This window comes from Zootoca vivipara, chromosome 9 (assembly GCF_965207765.1).
Source record: "Zootoca vivipara chromosome 9, rZooViv2.hap1.1, whole genome shotgun sequence".
Taxonomy (NCBI): Eukaryota; Metazoa; Chordata; class Lepidosauria; order Squamata; family Lacertidae; genus Zootoca; species Zootoca vivipara.
This window is the reverse complement of record NC_142592.1, coordinates 37,134,673-37,154,160: the sequence shown is the minus strand read 5'-3', so window position 1 is coordinate 37,154,160 and position 19,488 is coordinate 37,134,673. Positions and strand designations below refer to the sequence as shown.

Sequence of the window (19,488 nt, the reverse complement as noted above, 5' to 3'; positions counted from 1 at the left end):
GGGTTGTGGACCCGATCCATTCAGGGGTGCCGTTCGCACCCCGAAAAGTCTGCAACCCGAGCAGCGCTTCTGTGCATGCGTGAAGCACACAACGCTTCTGCGCATGCGCGTGTGGCTAAACCCGGAAGTAAACACTTCTGGGTCCACCGTGTTCGTATCATGAAAAAGACGCAACTCGCAGCGGACGCAACATGGGGTCTGACTGTAATGGATAAAGGCAGTAGAGCCATATTGGCTATCAGGAAGCAGCAAAAATGTCAACTGCTGCTTAAATAACAATTTTTTGGAAGGGTCCATGGGTCAGGTTCAATCATGATCCCTGCCCCCAATGAAAAACATTTGAAGCATCTTCCTAAAACTGAAAATGGCTTGTTTGCCGAACTTATCAGGAGATGAAGTTCTATAGTGAACTTAGTAGGGCAAGGTTAGAGTATGGATGTGGGAGTGGGCTGAGTCCGGAATAAATGCCAATGTGTACATAGCTTTGGATTTGTCTTTTCCCGTTTCCTCATTGCTTTGTTGTGATAGTGGTGTGTCACCCGTGTGTGTGTGATTTGATATTTGGCTTAAATACACATGCTTGTTTGCAGAGTGAGGGAACTTTCGGGTGGGTGGGTGGGTAGCTTTTTGGCCTTTTCTGATTGGGACAGTGGAATTCAGTCAGGTGGCATGTGCTGCAGATTGCACACCTATGCGGTGCTCACACCGGCCCTCTGCAGTGGAGGCACGAGCCCAGACGGAGGACAAGCATGCCAAGGTATACAGTGCATGTCCGAGGGGAATGGCTTGCCGTGCCTTGCCGAAGTGGCGCAAACACAGTGAGGTGGCTGGGGAAAGAAGCCGTGAGGCGTTACATGAAAAACAAGCCTGACAATGGAGGCTTTGATTCTGTGGAGGAAGTACAATTCTACGTTCGCCGTTGCAAAGGCCTTGGATTGCTGGATCACGACGATACTTTGGAAGATGCCCTCGAGGACAATGAATTTGTGGAAGTTGGTAAGTAAAGCGGAAGACCAGACGCCACGAGTTGCAATGTTTGCACATATTAAGGAGAAGTTCACAAAGGGAACCGCTTGGCAGGAAACAATGAAAATGTTTTGATATTGTGATGGGAAGTCTCTCCGAATGCATCAATGTCTAGGGGGGACTAGCATGCATTTTAAGCGTGCAGTATTTCAGCCAGTTATTTTCACAAGGGTTGCTTAGAGCGCCATTTCTATTTTCCATGCTGGTAGGCCGAAAGAAAACTCCACATGTATACATTGGACTTAAGCTAGGGTGTCTTCTGCGCCTCATTAACCGTAACATCCCATACTTTGACTACAGCAAATACTGTAGAGCAGGCATCCCCAAACTGTGGCCCTCCAGATGTTTTGGCCTACAACTCCCATGATCCCTAGCTAACAGGACCAGTGGTCAGGGAAGATGGGAATTGTAGTCCAAAACGTCTGGAGGGCCGAAGTTTGGGGATATCTGCTGTAGAGGAAGAAAAGAAGCAATTGCTTCCATTTTGTGCTGTGTTATTTTTTCCTTGTTTCCAGCTCAATGCCATATGTAAATTAGTTGATAGGGTCTTTGAAGCAGTAGCTTGTGGGTCTTTCGGCTTCTGCTGTAAAGCAGCAGGCACCCCCGCTGATATGAATCATATAATAGATTGATCACATTCAGGCCTCATTGATATGTTGCTTACATACTGGAGTTGCTGGTTAGAAATCAGAAGTGCAAAGAGACTCGGGAAGCTGCCTCACACCAAGTCGGACAACAGGCTCATCTTGCCAGGATTGTCTACACCGACCAGCAGCTACTCTTTGGAGTGTCAGGCAGTTCCCAGTCCCTCTTGGAGATGCCAGAGATTAAACTTGGGACATTTAGGCATGTAGAGCAGATGGTTTCCCAGAGTACCACTGAGCCACTTCTCATGTGGGGAAAATGGAATAAAGACATTTAGGAGCGATTCCAAATGCTTAGCAAAATACACTTCTGATTACAGGGAAAGCCTGTGAAAGCATAACTACACTGGCCAGAGAATAAACAAAATGACAAAAGATGGTTGTCCCTCTTTCCTTTCAGTGATACAAGGAGATGTAATGTCCCCAGACTTCATTCCATCACAGCCAGAAGGTGTTCATTTGTATCCTTATTAAAATGTGGTGGTGGCCTATTGTTTTTCTGAGGCCTCATAAGTCGGGGGCACTTAGTTTTTACATGTTGTCTCTCCTATACCTGCAAATGTGGACTGAAATCTAAATGATCTTGTATTACATTATATATTTTCCTATGCTGCGCTTCAGATATAGTAAATATCGAGAACCAGAACAGGTATGGAGGAAGAGTAACTTATGAAGAACTGGTGTTTGAATTACGTCTTTCATTGTCCTAAATTCTCCTCCCTATGTGTTAAAGTTATACGCCTGCTATATATACTGTGCTAAATGCTATGTGTCTGTACTCCTATTTAACATGGTGGGATTTACTTCTGAGTAAACATTAACAGGCTTGTGCTGCACAATAAATAGTAACGAAATAGAATTTTTTTAAAAAATCAGTTCTGTAATGCAACATGCAACATAGTCACAGATTTTTGAACTTCTGGAAAAAAATTAACTGCAATAGTTCTTTTAAACACTTTTAGCATGTGAAAATGAGATATTCCCATTGTAGCAACACTGACTGTACAGAGAGACATAAATACTGTGTCCACATAGCGCAACTGGTTATTTACGTTTATCCATGTCATATTCTCTTGTTCTAATGCTGTTCTTTTATACAGTATATTTATGTAGATGGGAACCATTTGACAACACAGGATTTAGTCAATTTAGGAAAGGGGCTGTATAAGATTAAGGTGAGTACTGGAAAGATTATAACTCTAAAATACCCAGGGGTGAAATTTAGATGATTTTAGACCCTGGACCTTTGACACCCCTCCTCTTTTAGCCAGCCTTGTATCTGGGGGCCCTTTTCCTGAGTGAGGTCCTAGACCTCTGCCCAAATGTCCTACAGTGACAGCACCCCTGTAGATACTTTATTTGCACTTCAGCTCGAAATAAAAATATATATAAAGACAATTTTATTTCTAGTTAACCCCTGAAGCTGAAACTAAAGTCAGAGAATCAAGAGATGTTATTGAAAGTATTCTAAAGGAACAGAGAGGTAACCATTAATTACTTTACATTTTTAAAAATTGGGTGTGAGCAGTTGGGATACTGCAATATATGTAAAAGTGATTGCATATATTCAATTACAAATTTTTTTATTAAAAAAATGCAAGTGAAGCATTTGTTTTATCATTCTTCTTTCAGTTGTCTATGGAATTACTACAGGTTTTGGGAAGTTTGCACGAACTGTTATTCCAAACAGCAAGCTATGGTATGCCTCTTTTTAAAATTTACAAAAGAAACCTATAAGAAAATGCAGCCAAACAGATTCTAACAATGTTTTATTTAGTGAGGTTACTTTCCATTGGGTAAAAGTTCTGTCTAAAATTTTATTTGTTCAGTTTTTGCAATAAATTTTATATTTTGCCTGCAGTTGGAACTAATTGTACTGTGTTCTTTCTTTCTCTCTCTCTCTGAGGGAACTTCAAGTGAATTTGGTTCGGTCACATTCTGCAGGTAAGGAAGAGCAGGTCTTCCAGATGCTTTCCAAGCACAATTCAAAGTGTTGGTGCTGACCTTTAAAGCCCTAAACAGCCTCAGTTCAGAATACCTGAAGGAGCGTCTCCACCCCCATCGTTCAGCCCGGACACTAAGATCCAGTGCCGAGGGCCTTCTGGCGGTTCCCTCGCTGTGAGAAGCCAAGTTACAGGGAACCAGGCAGAGGGCCTTCTCGGTAGTGGCGCCCGCCCTGTGAAACGCCCTTCCACCAGATGTCAAAGAGAACAACAACTACCAGATTTTTAGGAGATATCTGAAGGCAGTCGTGTTTAGGGAAGCTTTTAATGATTAATAGATTATTGTATTTTACTGTTTTGTTGGAAGCCGCCCAGAGAGGCTGGGCAAACCCAGCCAGATGGGCGGGCTATAAATAAATAAATAAATATTTATTTATTTATTTATTTCCTATGATTTATTATAGGCTATACTGAGGTGGTTGTTTATCCTTGCAGGTGTTGGGAAGCCTTTGATTCCAGAGAGATCTCGTATGCTCTTAGCTCTAAGGATCAATGTCTTAGCAAAAGGATACAGTGGAATATCTCTAGAAACTCTTCACCAAGTCATTGAAGCATTTAACGGTAATGTGATCTGTGCTATGCCAAATTTTTGCAGGGTTTAGCTTTCAGTGCAATAGGCATAATTTTGAAAGGGGATGAAGCCCCAATCAAAAAACCAATTTTGTATCTTTGTGCCAAAAAAAATGCAGCAACTTCCCCTGTTGTACCTAGATCTGTGCAAAGAGAGGAGCTGACATCCCGTGCGGTGCAGTTTGACTTGCACCTGCAGCTTCTAAAGGGAGATTGATTTCAGAATATACTTTCCAAGAGAGGCAGGTCCTATGCAATGTGTTGTGGATTGTCTCCTTGAAAGGGGCAGTGCCATTTGAGATATTGGTGGTCAATAGAGTGTGTTGTAGCTATGAAAGGCAACGGGCAAGTTTGGTTTGCATAAGGCACTCCTTCTGGTCACTGGGAGTAAAACTTACTGCTAAATTTCAAGGGGCAGGATGAATTATGGTATGTGTATTTCTGTAACCAGGGTCTGCTTCTCCCTCGCCCTCCTGTTCTTATAGCATCCTGCCTGCCCTACATTCCTGAGCAAGGGACTGTTGGAGCCAGTGGAGACTTAGCACCTCTTTCCCATCTTGCTCTGGGACTCATAGGAGAAGGGAAGATGTGGTCACCAAAGAGTGGATGGGCTGATGCAAAATATGTAAGAGAAAATGCTCCGCTGGTTCCTTTTGGTTTGCTGAAGCATTCATGAGAATGGTGGAAGGTGAAGAGGGCTGGTTTGTTCTGATGCTTTGCGGGTTAATGATTTGTAATAAATTTAGGATTCTTGCAATGCAATCCTATAAGTAAATGTTGGGTCTCAGTCCTAGATTTTAATGGGGCAAAGTTATTGACCAATTATAACAGATGTGCAACAGGGAGACATATGAGGGCTTTGTGTCACAAACTGAATGTTCAGAACTTATTTTTAATGTGTGCATGAGTGGCACGTGACCATCCACACACTGTCCGCTGCCCCCCCCCACCTCCCACAAAGTCTTAGAGTTTTCATAGATTGCCCACTTGTTCTTTGATGGAATGTTTCTAATCTGTATTTTCTGCCTTCTCCCTTCAACCACTACTCCCCACTTTCAACTTACTTTCTTCCATTCTGGGCATGTGCAATGGTATTTCTGTACCTGTGTACCTTTAATTCCCCACCCGCCCCCCAAAGGGAAGAGTGCAAGAGCAAAAATTTGATTGGGATTGCATCCAGTCTTTTGGTAGGTTTCTAAGTCTAACGTTACTGATCAGTATGTATGGAGAACTGCAAGCTGAAGAACTGAAAGAGACAGCAGTAGAACCCAGAATGTCTTGCTGGCTTTGTAGCATGATGGGAGTGGCAAGGTACCCTTCTGTTGTTCAGTGACAGTGACTGAGTGCTGCTCATTATTTTCTGGTAGCACGAGCAAATGATCCTGCACAATGTCTACCATAGTTTTAATATAGGTGCCGTAACCCATGGACCAAGGAAAGGATTTGTGTATTCTTAGCATGCAAATTCCGGAACAACTTTTATGAAGCCGAAACGTTCTGCCAGCAAAGGGTCTGTTAACTTCAAATGGTTTCAAGTGATGAACATAAATGAATTCTGACAGCAACTGTGGTAAGGTTTCCTTATACAGTAAGCATGCCCCACTGATTTAACTAGGACTCACTGCCAAGTGAGCATGCACAGAATTGCAGCTCAGAAGGAAACACGGGGTCCTGTTTTTAATTAATTTTTATGCTGGTAAGGCAATATAGAGAGAGGCTTCCTAAAACCAATATGTTGTTTCCGGTGCAAACTAGAGGAACTGCTTGAGCCTGAAAGGGCATGTTAAAAGAATGCAGAAGTGGGATTCCATGTATGGAACTGAAACTACTACTAATTTAAACCATTAGTTTTTTTAAAACTATGGATGTCGAAATATCCTTGAAGCCACTTCTTCAATTCTGCTCGGGCATCTTCCTTCTCAGTAGAGTAGTTAAAAATATTTATGGGGAAACAACAGATAAGCCCAATAAGTTTGTTACTGATACTGTTTTACAGGTACTAGAAGCTCATGGACTGAAACCAATTACATTGAAGCCCAAAGAGGTAATAAAATGCATAGAATCTCAGCAATGGTCCAGTAGGCAGAAGCATGTACTATGTAGCTAGACAATGTCATACAAACCCTCCAATATTCTGCTGATTAAAATCGGGATGCACATCTTTGAGTGCCAAACACACATGCGAGCCGGCTGGGGCTTCCCCGCCCCAGCCCCCTGTCTCCGTTACCCCCAGCAAGCTCCTTCAGCAAGCCCCAAACTGGCTCCTCCTCCTCCCCATCACCTCCCCTGTCTTTGTCTTCTCCTCCATCAGCTGTGGTGGCCTGGCCTGCACCACCAGCAGCTCCCTCTCCTTCCCCTCCATGGGCTGCACCTCAGCCTCCTCCTTTTGCGTGAAAGATGCGTATCTTTTGGTGTCACACCTGACTCTCAAGAGAGAGCAGCACCAAAAACGGGACATTATGGGATCTAATCAGAAGCTGGAGTGGCTTCTATAATTCCGGGATGTCCCAGTCAAATTGGGGTGCCTTGGCAGGTATCGTAATGGTGAGGGGAGCATGTCTAATTCACAGTGTACCCTAGAAGGCACTTTTACGGTGAAGCGGCTTTAAGTCGGGAGAATCTTTTTCACTCCTGTGGCCACAATTGTGGGCAGGGCCAGAGGCGAACATGGGCGGAGCAATGGATGTCAAGTTCATAAACTCCAAAATCCCCATTTTCCAGGGACTGTCCCAGAATTACGAAAGCAATCCCAGCTTCTCATTTGATCCCGGAATGTCCCTATTTCCCCCAGCCGTTGCCTGTGAGAGGTGAGGGGGGAAATGCACATGTCTTTCTTTATACAGAGAGAGTCACTGAACATTAATGCTTTCTGTTTCTTTGAAGGGCCTGGCTCTTATAAACGGGACTCAAATGATTACTTCTCTAGGATGTGAAGCAGTTGAAAGGGCCAGTGCAATTGCCAGACAAGCTGACATAGTGGCTGCCCTCACACTAGAAGTTTTGAAGGGCACAACAAGAGCTTTTGATACTGGTTGGTACTGCATTTTCTAAGGCTACTGGGTCACTTTTACAGAACATACTTAAATCTGGGGCTTTGGGTATTTGTTTTGTCGCATCTCCCACATTTCTGTGATGATGTGATTCTGATCTTCACGGTGCCAGCAGAATTGTGACCATAGGAACTACCGACGTCATTGCTTTTAGTGTCTGCTATGCCCTATGGAAAACGGTTTAAGTGATCTATACTGCTTTAAAGCCCGGTCATATATACAGTGGTGCCTCGCAAGACGAATTTAATTCATCCCGTGAGTCGCTTCGTATAGCGAAAAAATCATTTTGCAAAGGGGCTCCCATAGGAACACATTGAAGTGCGGTTTCCCATAGGGTGCCTCGCAAGACGAATAAAAAAAAATCGTCTTGCGAGGCACCCTATGGGACGAAAAAAATTCGTCTTGCGAAGCGCGCCATAGGAAACTTCGTCTTGCGAGTCTCCATTGAAATCGCAAAACGCACTCGTCTTGCGAAAAATTCGTCTTGTGAGGCATTCGTCTAGCGAGGTACCAACTTCTCATTCTCCAAGTGTGGATTCTTAAGTAGCCAAAATGTTGCCATCCACACATAAGAGCCATGTACCAGTAGGCTTAGGAGAACCACAAAGTTTGCAGAACCACCCAAAACAAATGTAACCGAGAGAGACTGAGCATGCTCAGTGTCACAGAATGTTAGCTGATATGGGCTGAGAGGCAATGGAATATACTGTACTGGGAAGGGCATGGCTAGCTAGAATCCTGCCCAGAATCACTCCACACTGTAGCATTTGTTGCAGATGCTACTTGCCCTATATATCTTGCAGATCATATCTCTTCAAAGGAGCAGGAAAATGCTGCATATGTATTATATGGCTACATTTTAGAGTTTTATCGTTTGAATTTAACATTTTGCTGTATATTTCACATAACTATAGTCCCTGGCTTAAAACACCTGTCTAAGTGTTGCTTGCGAAACTGTCCTTAATTTGAAGAGAGGGGATAAGTGTTGTGCTGTAACTCTCTGTCTTTATTTTAAAACAGATATTCATGCACTGAGACCACATCGAGGGCAGATAGAGGTGGCTTTTCGATTCAGGTCACTTTTAGATTCTGATCACCATCCCTCTGAAATAGCAGGTGAATGGCCATTTTAGGTGATACATAATTGGCATATTCGCTTAGAAAAGAAGCTGGAACAATCTGATAATTTCAACTCGGTTTATTTTTAAAATGCTGTATCTAGCCCTCAAAAGTACTATATAAGAAAAAATAATGTAAGTCCTGGGTATAATTTGCTAAAGGCCAAGAAACCAAAGGAATGTCTCTTCTTCAGTTGGGTAATTGTTTCAGCCCCTTCCACATATTTTTCAGCACTGGTCCAGTCACCAGAAAGGCTTTCCTTGAACTTTGCCCCCCCCCATTTCTTGCTAAAAAGTCCAAAAAAAATAATGAACTTGTTCATTAAATATATCCAACTGTCAGACTTCATCCTGACAATGTGCAAATCTCATTTCATTTTCTTTTAAAAATCTTGTTGTTGTTGTTATTGTTGTTTAGTCGTTTAGTCGTGTCTGACTCTTTGTGACCCCATGGACCAGAGCACGCCAGGCACTCCTGTCTTCCACTGCCTCCCGCAGTTTGGTCAAATTCATGTTCGTAGCGTCGGGAACACTGTCCAACCATCTCGTCCTCTGTCTTCCCCTTCTCCTAGTGCCCTCAATCTTTCCCAACATCAGGGTCTTTTCCAAGGATTCTTCTCTTCTCATGAGGTGGCCAAAGTATTGGAGCCTCAGCTTCACGATCTGTCCTTCCAGTGAGCACTCAGGGCTGATTTCCTTCAGAATGGATAGGTTTGATCTTCTTGCAGTCCATGGGACTCTCAAGAGTCTCCTCCAGCACCAAACATTTGTTGTAAAATGTTTAAAACAGAATACACTATAAGCTACAAAAGTGGAAGCAGATTGTAACATTTCGCATAAATCCAAACATGTGATACTCCAGGGCAAATATCATATTTTGACTTGGCGCTAGAGGTTTAGTATTAAAATAGTAACCTTGCTATGTTTTCTTCTTCTTCTTAAAATAATAAGTTTTCATTTTGCTGTGTTGCAGAATCTCATCGATTTTGTGATAGAGTACAAGATGCATACACACTGCGTTGCTGCCCTCAGGTAAAGCTTGAATGTAAACTTGGTGTTCTGGCAGATGTAGCCAGGAACTCAATTACGGTATCACTTCCACATGTAAAGAAAATGGTTCTAATCTGCAAGTGAGCTGAATTCTATTCTTGTTAACAAAAGTTAGAACCGTGGAAGGGCAAAGCTTGGAGGTCCCAGGAGCAGGACAGAAATAAAATTAGGTCTGTATTTGAAACAGTAATTTACAAAGATGCAGGATATGTGGCTAATATTTGAAATTTCTTTTAGGTTCATGGCATTGCAAATGACACAATAGCATTTGTCAAGGACATAATCACCACAGAACTCAACAGCGCAACAGACAATCCTGTATCTTTTTTGTATAATTCTGCTGCCTGAGTCAAGTGTTCCATATGGGCCTGTGGCTTTCATTGTTTCTGTAGGAGCTGATCTTGCATACTTGTGCATTTAGGTTGTAAGTTTTAAAGCGTATCGTTCTTAACTTACCTGAAGCCTATCATCTTTAAAGCCATAACCTAAACAGCTTAGGACAAACAATTTTTTTAAAAAAAATCATTCCAGTAGCACCTTAGGGACCAGCTAAGTTTGTTATTGGTATGAGCTTTCGTGTGCATGCACACCTCCTTCTGATACAAAGGCTACATACCTGTAGCTTAGGACAAGGATACCTTCAGGACCATCTCTTCCCATATGAGCCTATTTGCTCATTATGATCTACAGAGAGGTCTTCTCTATAACCTATTAGCATTGGAGTGTGATTGGCAGGAATGTGGGAGAGTGTGTGACCACACTCACCTAGCCTTTGGAACTCCCTGCCTCAAGTTATATCAACTTTATATAAAAACTTTATAAAACTTTATAAAAAGTTATATCAACTTTATATAAAAACTTTATATAAAAACTTTATAAAAAGTTATATCAACTCCCTCTCTGGTCTTCCACTGTCCCATATGAACACCTTGCAGTTTGGTGGTCCAGATGAAAAATAAAGTATTTTGTTGACCCTCTGGAAATAAATATATTCGTTATCATATATTATTGGTTTAAAAAACATGTTTAAACATGTGCCTTTTTTGTAATGGAAAAGTAGAATAGAAATAGTTCTAACAAATTCAATAATAAATGAATAACTTGGGCTTTGCTATGGCCAACCTCACTATTGCTGAAGCCTTAATGTGTTCCTTAAGATGGTTTTTGCTGAGAGGAAGGAGACAATTTCTGGAGGAAATTTCCATGGTGAATACCCTGCCAAGGTAGTTAACAACATACTCCCCCCCCCTTTTATTTTTACTTTTTACAATTTAGGGCTTTAAAAACTATCACTAAAAACCAATATATATCTTTCAGGCTCTGGACTATCTTGCAATTGGGGTCCATGAACTTGCTGCAATTAGTGAAAGGAGGATCGAACGGCTCTGCAACCCATCCCTCAGTGAGTTGCCGCCATTTTTAGTCACAGAAGGAGGCCTGAACTCTGGATTCATGATTGCACACTGCACAGCAGCATCCTTGGGTGAGTACAAAGTGATTGAAGGGGCTGCCAGAGGGATTGAATACATGGACCTCTCAATATCCCAGAGTGAATCTGCTGCTCTGACCAGTCTTCTTGCATTTCCCGCTCAGGTATTTGAGTCTTGGGCTATATACACGTGACCATAACACTTGGGGTGTGTCTCCTAATTCCTAGATCCGGCACGAATTCAATTGCTGGAATAGCCAGGTCATTTCTAAAATGCCAAGGCATTTAAATAAATCACAATTAGTACATTACAAGAAACTACAGGATAGCTCTAGATATCCCCTAACGTCCTGAGTACGCAGATTCAAAATTTAGTGGAGGGAGCGCACTGGAGCCAGAGTTAACCGTAATGTGTACATGGCCCAAGTCTCTGGTTTAAATCTCTTCTCTGCCCATTTATTCTCTAATTCACAGTCTTGGCCTCTCTCCCATTGGCAGCACAAGGATACCTTGCAGGGCTGCTGTAAGCATTACTGTGATAAACATTGCTGAGATAATGTATAGGAAGCTTTGAGCATGTAAAAAGAACCCTGTTAGGTCAGACCCAGAAGCTCATCTGATCCAGGCAGATGCTTATGGGAAGCACAAATACAGGGCATGGAGGACGCTTCTCTCCCCTGTTGTCTTCCTCCTTGGCAATGTGAGCACTTTTGGAGTGTCCTCTACATTGGGGGAAAAGAAGGTTTATGGATGCTATATATTGATATTATGCTGCTGATCTGCACAGAGTACTGTTAACAAAAGCGTTTCTGGATTCCTTGTTTCCCTTGCTGACGGCTGCTCAAAGCGGGGCATTGTTTACATGGTGGTTTGCCTCAGAGGCTACCATTTATTCAAACCGGACTTTTGCAGTTTCCGAGAACAAATCCTTGTGCCACCCGTCTTCTGTGGATACTCTTTCAACTAGTGCCGCCACAGAGGACCACGTCTCCATGGGAGGATGGGCTGCGAGAAAAGCACTCAAAGTCATTGAGCACGTTGAACAAGGTAAAGTCATAGGCACAACTGGGTATGTTGGTCACATCTACGCCACACACTGAAAGCATAGAGCTTCCCTCAAAGAATCCTGGGAACTGTGGTTCGTTAAGGGTGCTGGGAATTGTAGCTCTGTGGTAGAAGAGAAGCCATGTGCTTAAATATGTTTCAAATGTATAGTGTGGATGTGGGCAGTGTTTCATACCACCTGAAGCCCACTGACTTGGATGTAAGCTTCATGGAAATCGAATGGGAATTGCTTGCGTTTTAAAAATACATTTGACTGGATTTCACGCTTATACATAAATATATGTATATTGCAATTTATTTATTTTAAAAACCCTGTAGAAATAAGATGATAATAAGTAGGAACAAATATACATTATAAAGAACAAATAATTTCAGAAAATATTACAGAGGAGCTGCTGTGGATTGTCAATAACTAAGAATTGCCTGCATTATTTCATGCCAAAGTGTTTAGGGTCAGAATGGCAAGAGACTTAATGCACACCCCAAAACTATTTAAGAGATCAGGAAAGGCCCTGCAATACAACAGAGTGGAGCAGCCTTCCTTGGTTGGCTTCTTGAGGGGAAGATAGATGAACGCAGGAATTGGTGTCAGTGCTGCTACATGTATTTTTAAACTAAATGTGGGGCTCTAGTGGATTTGGGGTATTTGGACTTCAACTCAGGCAACAAAATTTCTTAGACTGACACTGTAAGAAGAGATCCTGGTTCATTGTGCTTCATTGCATAGATCAGTGGTTTTCAACCAGTGTGTCGTGGCACCCTAGGGTGCCATGGGCAACACGGGGCTCTGTCCCTCTTTCCTTCCTTCCCTTCTTTGTTGCTCTCTTGCTTCTCTGCCTCCCAAAGGCTTGCACAGCTGTTTGTTGCAGCAACCCTGGCTACAAGCTCAGCAGGTGAATGGTGCCTCTGGGGCTGGCCAAGTTGTCAGGAGCTGAGGCAGCCTCAAAGCAAGCAAGCAAGCAAGCAGGCAGGCAGGCAGGCGAGGGAGCCCAGCCAGCCAGTCCACCAGCCCTTGCTGTTGGGAATGGACAGACAAGTCCTAGGCCCCTGTGGCAGTAAGGCAAACTAATCTGACTTCTGAACTTAGGAAATCCAAGCCACAGAGAGAAGTTAATTCTTCTGCCTTGATGCAGAACCTCACCTCCACCTTGGCATCACAATTCCTCTTTCCAAGGCTTCAAGGCTTGACTCAGTAAAACTGTTCTAGAATCTTTGCATGCTTTTCATATCATGCTTTTGTGTTGTGTGTGTATACTGTATAATTGTTCACATGTGCATCTATATATCTGCATAGAGTGCCCACAATATTAACACACACCATGGGAAAGTAGATTTAAGTTTCTTTAGTCTTTTACTTGCATCTAAATTCATAGAACCATTTCAAATATCAGATTCTGCATTTCATATATCCAGTCAACCCATATTAACAATGTGCTCATTTGATGGTGAGCACTAGTCCTAAGATCTCATCCTCATCTGTTTACATCGAACATCTTAAAAATAACCAGAATTTGCCATGGTTTTCTATGTTGTTTTTGTTTACAAGTATTGGCTGTAGAACTCCTTGCAGCATGCCAGGGCATTGAGTTTCTACGCCCCCTGAGAACTACGACCCCATTGGAAAAAGTCTATGACCTTGTGCGCTCTGTTGTCAGGTATGTCAAACAAACACTTGCCCAGAGACGGTAACTTCTGAGAACATTGGCCAAACATTAACCACTTACCACTACTACTAGCAGATTTAGAAGTTGTTCAATTTGTCTCATTTCAGACCCTGGATGAAAGATCGCTTCATGGCCCCAGACATTGAGGCAGCGCACAGACTGCTTGTGGATCAGAAGGCAAGTGTTGACATTGGCAGCTAATGGAGTCTGATGAGGAGACTCCATGATTTTTAAAAGTTCCTCTGTGAGTTTAGCTACTTGCTGCATAATATGGGCCCTCATGCTTATGATTTATCCCGGCATTCTATGAGGAAGGAAAACAATCTTGTACCAAGAAAACTTAATTTGCTATCTAGGAAAACAGGTTGGAGGAAACCATATCTTTATGACACTTGCTCAGCCCCTCAAGTCTACCTCCAAACATGTGCGATTGGGGTTAGAGAAGCAAGTCATGTTTATCATAAAATGAAAGGTGGATTGTAGCTGGACCATGCTTCTTTATTCCAAATATCCCCCCCCCCCACTATTCAGCCCTGAAGGGTTTTCAAAGCAGCTCGCAAATCAAAGAAATTGAAAACATGCAATAAATACACAATACAATAAATAATTAGCAGAACGATAAAACCCAAATATTAAGACCAGACCAGAGCCAAGTCAGATTAAAACAGCATCTAAAAAGCCTGGAAGAATAAAAGGGCTTCTTCACCTGGCAACAAAAATAACAAAGCTTGGATCCAGGTGATTATATCTGAGGAGAATCTTCCAAAAACAGGGCAAGGTGGGGGAGCAGAGGTGATTAAAAAGGACCAATCAAAAAAGGTCACCACCAATCTCACTGATGATGGCAAAGGGAATCAAAGAAGGACCTCTTAGGGAGTTTAACATCTGGGCCCAAAGAGCCCTTAGAGATCAAAGCCAACCACTTCGAATTGTGCTTCACAGTGGACTAGAAGCCAGTACAGTTGTCTTACTAATGGCAAATCATATTCTGTATGTCTGGCTATAGACCGGAAGGCATCCACAGCTGAGTTAATCTTGCATGTCTGCATGAGGCTTGAGTTTCTGACAGGAAGTTCATAATAAAAAACATGAGAATATTGTTTTTGATCATTCTGTGTTGAGTGTGCTGTATTGTTCAAAAAGAACATGTTGCAAGTGCTCCATCTGGCTAGTATACATATTGCAAAGCCATCCCTCAGCATATCTGAGTCCCCGACATTCTTCTAAGGCCAAGCACAGCCTCTGGATATATTTTTCTCAAGTATCAGTTCCAGCATGTGAGAAGGGGGTGGGTGGAAATGATAGCAGCCTCCTGTGCTGTGTTTGGCATTTGTTTGCTAAAGTGGGACCACCATAAAATGCAGCTCCCTCTCCCCCTCCCTCCCTTATACAAGGTCTTGTGTTTCCTTGTAGAGAGTGATGGAATGGAGTATGGAGGCAATGTACATTGGACACACATCAGTCCTCTTCAGAAACCGCCATCTGGGCATGGCCACAGGGCCTACTTTGTCCAGATGTTTGCACTGTATATTTCTACTGAAAGTAGTTTTTTGTTTTTTTTTTGCTAACTTGCACCAATGGTTTTTAAGTATAGGATTAGGATCATGTATGAGAAATGTTGTCTGCCAATATTTTGGTCCAAAATCTAAGTCTTCTTCTCTTTGCTTCTGATACTACTTTCTCTCTCTTCCTACCTGTAGGTTTGGGAAGTAGCTGAACCATATATTGAAAAATACAGAAGGGAGCACCTTCCCGAGTCCAGGCCAATCTCCCCGACTGCCTTTTCCTTAGCGGCAAGTGAAAACGCTTCACGCTGTCGCCACCAACATCATAGCGACTCAGAAGAATTTGATTAAAAGTAAATGCAATCAGAAATGAACCCTAGTACTTCAGTTGATAGCAAAATATGTATGTTTTTAAGAACTCCCATATTCTGTACTTTATGCCAAAGGTGTCGTCCCCTTCCCCCCCCCCAAAAAAAGTTTCCAAAGCCGAAAATATTCATGGGCATTGAGAAAGTGCCGTATCAGTTTGAATGATTTCACAATGGCTGAACAAAAACAAGGTGAATGTTAAATTTATCTGTATCCAATGGGCGGGTGTGACAAAACCTGTGCAGATGTGACTCATCCTAGCTTTTTTTTAATTTATAAGAACAATAAATCTAATGTCGTAATCTTTACAGAGACTCCTCCTCTCCTTATTGCATTTATATCTCACCTTTTTCTCCAAGGGGCACAAGGTGGTACATGGTGTCTCCTGACATTTAATCCCCATAACAACTCTGTGAGGTGAGTTAGGCTGGGAGTCAGTGACTGGCTCAAGGTCACCCGGTGACCTTCATGGCCAAGTAGGGATTTGAACCCTGGCCTCCCAGGTCCTAGTCACAGACTGACTACTACACCACCACACCAGCTCTGGTCTCTTACAAAATTAAATTTTGTGAAGTTATTGCCTGATTTTTAAACATTTAAATGAACTCTAAAATTTGAGTCAAAATGTGTGGAAGGCAGGGGGATAGATTTTGTTTAGTTTGGCAATTGTGTAAAGTTTGCATGGGAGAGGTTACTGGGGCCAGGTTACTGGGGGCAGGATTCAGTACACTCCTCCCTTCCCTATTGTAAGCGATGTAGCCAGGACATGAAATTGTAGCCAAAGTTACTTTAGGAACATTTAAGAGGGTCAGGGCTGAGCCATGAACCAGCATACTGCCAATGCCTCAGAGTTTTGGTGGGGCAGGGTCAGTTCAAAAGGAATGACGGCAGAGCTGAAGACCCAACCAAAACATACCAGAGACAGGGGAGATCAAGATGATCATTATTGCTGAGGCAGCATCACAGCAAACAGGAAACCTTTAGTAGGTCTTTCCTTTGCAGAATGGTCCTATTTGAGACTAAAACACTTTACTGCCCCACTTGTCCTGGTGGTTCACTTCATGGGTCTTGCCCAAGAGTTTGAGAAAGCCCTAAAAGTTTTTTTAAAAAATTTTAAAAGCCAAAATGCGGATTCCTGGGCCATATGAATCTTGCTTTGTGAAGCCATCTCTATAAGTGACGTATCATGTTGTGAGGAGGAGGCTGTTACTCAAAAGAAACACACATTCATAAACCACCCTACTAAGTAGATGGAAGTAGCTGGGTAGTTGTTCAAGTCCAACCCACTGCACAAATGTTATCTGTGAACTCCCTGCAGTCATCGGGGCCTGCTTGTGGGCTTCCCAAAGGCATCCACCTGACCACTGTGAGAACAGGACGCTGGGCTAGATGGAGCAGAACTCTTCTCATGTTTTTAACTGTGGTTTTGAAAAATTATGATGTGTTTGTAGGCACACTGCAATGCAGAGCTTTGGTTTCTTTATACAAGAGGACCTTCATTAATGTAAAAAAAAAACCCCAGTTAATTGTTTGCATACGAGTAGGTTTATTGTCTGGCTGGCCATGAAACTACCAGGCAGAAGAACATGGCCTAGTGTTCCTCGTGCAAATACAAAGGAAAAACTAAAATAAAAACCAGTGAAATTCTTGAGCTTTGTCTGGTAAGGAAGTATGATCTTACAGATGGGAGACCCTGCTGATTATCATCCTGTGATTGCTTCAGAGAGTCTGGCAACTGCTGTATTTCTTCTTTCTGGAATTCCTCAGTAGCCCAGAACATTGTTGTTTTTATAAACAACTTTTCCTTTAACAATTACGTATTCAATCAGTTCTTGATGGCCGCCGAACTGGTAAATCAAGTGTTCCCACCTAAAAAAATTTAAAAGGATATAATCATATTTTAGAAAAAAAATATCTCATGTGCATAGGACTAAAATAGAAAGCCTGAGAGATAAGCTGCATGTTCAAAATAAACGAACAATTTAGGCAGAATAGTGTCAAGCAAGCACCCATTTGGCCCTAGCAGCACAAGCAACAGGGATTTTTGTTGTTTCATATAGCAGAGCTATATATGCTGTTACCAATTAAACTTGATAACTTAAGACTGGCATGCAGTAGTATCTTTTATAGCAGGGGTAGGGAACTGGATCTAGCTAGTGGGATGGATTCCTCACTCCTCATGGGCAAACTTTGACAGGTGGGCGGGACTGCTCACTAGACAATCATCAGGCAGCATAATGACATCAGGTGATTGACACATGAAGAAGTTCAAAGTGCGGATTGGCAGTTACAGGGAGCCCCTTTGAAGTCGGTTTGGATTCAGACTACTTCCTCCAAACAAAGCAATTTTACAGTGGGGAAAATGCTCTATTTGGAGGAAGCAGTTTGAATCAAAACAGTTTCTTCTAAATTGAGATAGTAAGTCCCTCACTACAGAATTCTCCACAAGGGGGTTACATGGCTGTGATCATCAGCACTAATAAGGAGCCAAGCTTGCAAAAGGAATAATTGAGAGCTCACATTAAGTTCCTGGTGGTTCTTTTGTAACTGCCCCACAGGTAACATCACCTTTGACATCAGGTGTGTGACAGGAGGACTGTTTTTAAAGCACATAGTTTTAACATAACATGTTGACCCATTAATAGAAAGCAGGAGTCAATTAATTGCTACCAGTTCATAATATTTTATGCCTGCTTTGTAAAGGCATTGTGAATGTTTGTAGTCATTTATTTATATGCCTCCTTTTGGGCCACAGCCCACTCAAGGTGGCTCATGGTATCAAAGAAAAGCAGAATAAACACAAAAAAATTAAAATTGACAAGCGCATCAACATTAAAATATACTTGAAAATATAGATCAGTTTAAATAAATAACAAAATCTGATGGCATGTTTAGTTCACAACAATACATGGTATGAAATTTGGGTTCTGGCATGGTGCCAGAAAATTGTTTCTTGAACAATTCAATGTTTTATTTTTAAGGAAGAACTTTCAACTTACAGGGATGTAAAAAAAAAAGTCTGAATAGTGATTGCTGAACTGTGGGTTTAAAAGCATATAAAAGCATGACTCTCTTATTTTATTCCTTTATGTTCTGTATTGGGAGAAGACTCGAATATTGCACTTGGATTGAGTAATCATCACTCATCATAATGTCCCAAACATTGCAGTCCAAACTGCATGATGCATTTAATTTATTCTGAATGTTAGATTTTCATTCCAACTTATGCAGAGCATTAGTTGGGCCTCTGAGAGCTATTTGTATCCTCACCTTGGTGAGTTGATGATAATGAGGTCTCCTTGCTTGCCAGTTTCTATGGAGCCATGCATGTGCGATTTCCCAAGAGCATAAGCTGCATTGATGGTGGCAGCAGCTAAAGCCTCTTTCATGGACATCTTCATGTTTACACAGGCCAGGTGCATAACCATGAGCTAATAGGAGAGAAGTAGTTAAGCCTGAAGTTACACATAGGTGCACATAAACCAACAGTCTGTCAGCCATTGCCATGCCACCTGAAACCCTGAGATCACTGTGACAGGTAAAATGAATTTAACAGTAATGCTCTTCTAACTGCAGGTGGGGCTGTGGAGACAAACTCACTAGCTCCCTGTTGCCTTCTATGATCTGGAGAGCAAATTCCATGGACTTTTGAGAATCCTGATTCCCTAATGGGGGGACTCCACAAGTGCAGAAGGCCTCTGTTGCAGACAGTTGCCCTCTGTTGTTGTTGTTTAGTCGTTTAGTCGTGTCCGACTCTTTGTGACCCCATGGACCAGAGCACGCCAGGCACTCCTGTCTTGCACTGCCTCCCGCAGTTTGGTCAAACTCATGTTCGTAGCTTCGAGAACACTGTCCAACCATCTTGCCCTCTGTCATCCCCTTCTCCTAGTGCCCTCCATCTTTCCCAACATCTGGGTCTTTTCCAGGGAGTCTTCTCTTCTCATGAGGTGGCCAAAGTATTGGAGCCTCAGCTTCAGGATCTGTCCTTCCAGTGA

General features: G+C 42.4%; 3 protein-coding genes across 4 annotated transcripts in view; 1 reads left to right on the top strand and 2 right to left on the bottom strand.

Annotated features, from left to right (window-relative positions):
• Positions 1–19,488, bottom strand: part of SNRPF (small nuclear ribonucleoprotein polypeptide F) — a 72,433-nt gene that overhangs the window by 19,267 nt on the left and 33,678 nt on the right. The gene's annotated exons all lie outside the window — the stretch shown is intronic.
• Positions 641–17,031, top strand: HAL (histidine ammonia-lyase). 2 transcript variants are annotated; one of them, XR_015945832.1, is made up of 20 exons: positions 641–996; positions 2,071–2,131; positions 2,292–2,319; positions 2,771–2,845; positions 3,081–3,153; positions 3,303–3,369; positions 3,577–3,614; positions 4,109–4,234; positions 4,729–4,868; positions 6,240–6,287; positions 7,127–7,274; positions 8,314–8,409; positions 9,385–9,443; positions 9,699–9,779; positions 10,619–10,684; positions 10,779–10,944; positions 11,738–11,937; positions 13,502–13,610; positions 13,727–13,796; positions 15,320–15,806. XR_015945832.1 is itself a non-coding variant. In XM_035126864.3 (20 exons), exons 1-20 carry the CDS (start codon positions 750–752, stop codon positions 15,473–15,475), a joined length of 1,989 nt encoding a protein of 662 aa, XP_034982755.3. In that variant the 5' UTR covers positions 643–749; the 3' UTR covers positions 15,476–17,031. The 2 variants fall into 2 exon arrangements, 1 of the variants encoding a protein (XP_034982755.3); XM_035126864.3 differs by having other exon boundaries at positions 643–996; positions 11,803–11,937; positions 15,320–17,031.
• The window catches only part of AMDHD1 (amidohydrolase domain containing 1), an 11,286-nt gene continuing 8,817 nt past the window's right edge, over positions 17,020–19,488 (bottom strand). The window contains exons 8-9 of the mRNA XM_035126874.3: positions 18,764–18,924; positions 17,020–17,362 (exon numbers count right to left, since the gene is read on the bottom strand). Coding sequence (XP_034982765.3) covers positions 17,257–17,362; positions 18,764–18,924 — 267 coding nt within the window. The 3' untranslated portion in view covers positions 17,020–17,256. The remainder of the gene's footprint in view (positions 17,363–18,763; positions 18,925–19,488) is intronic.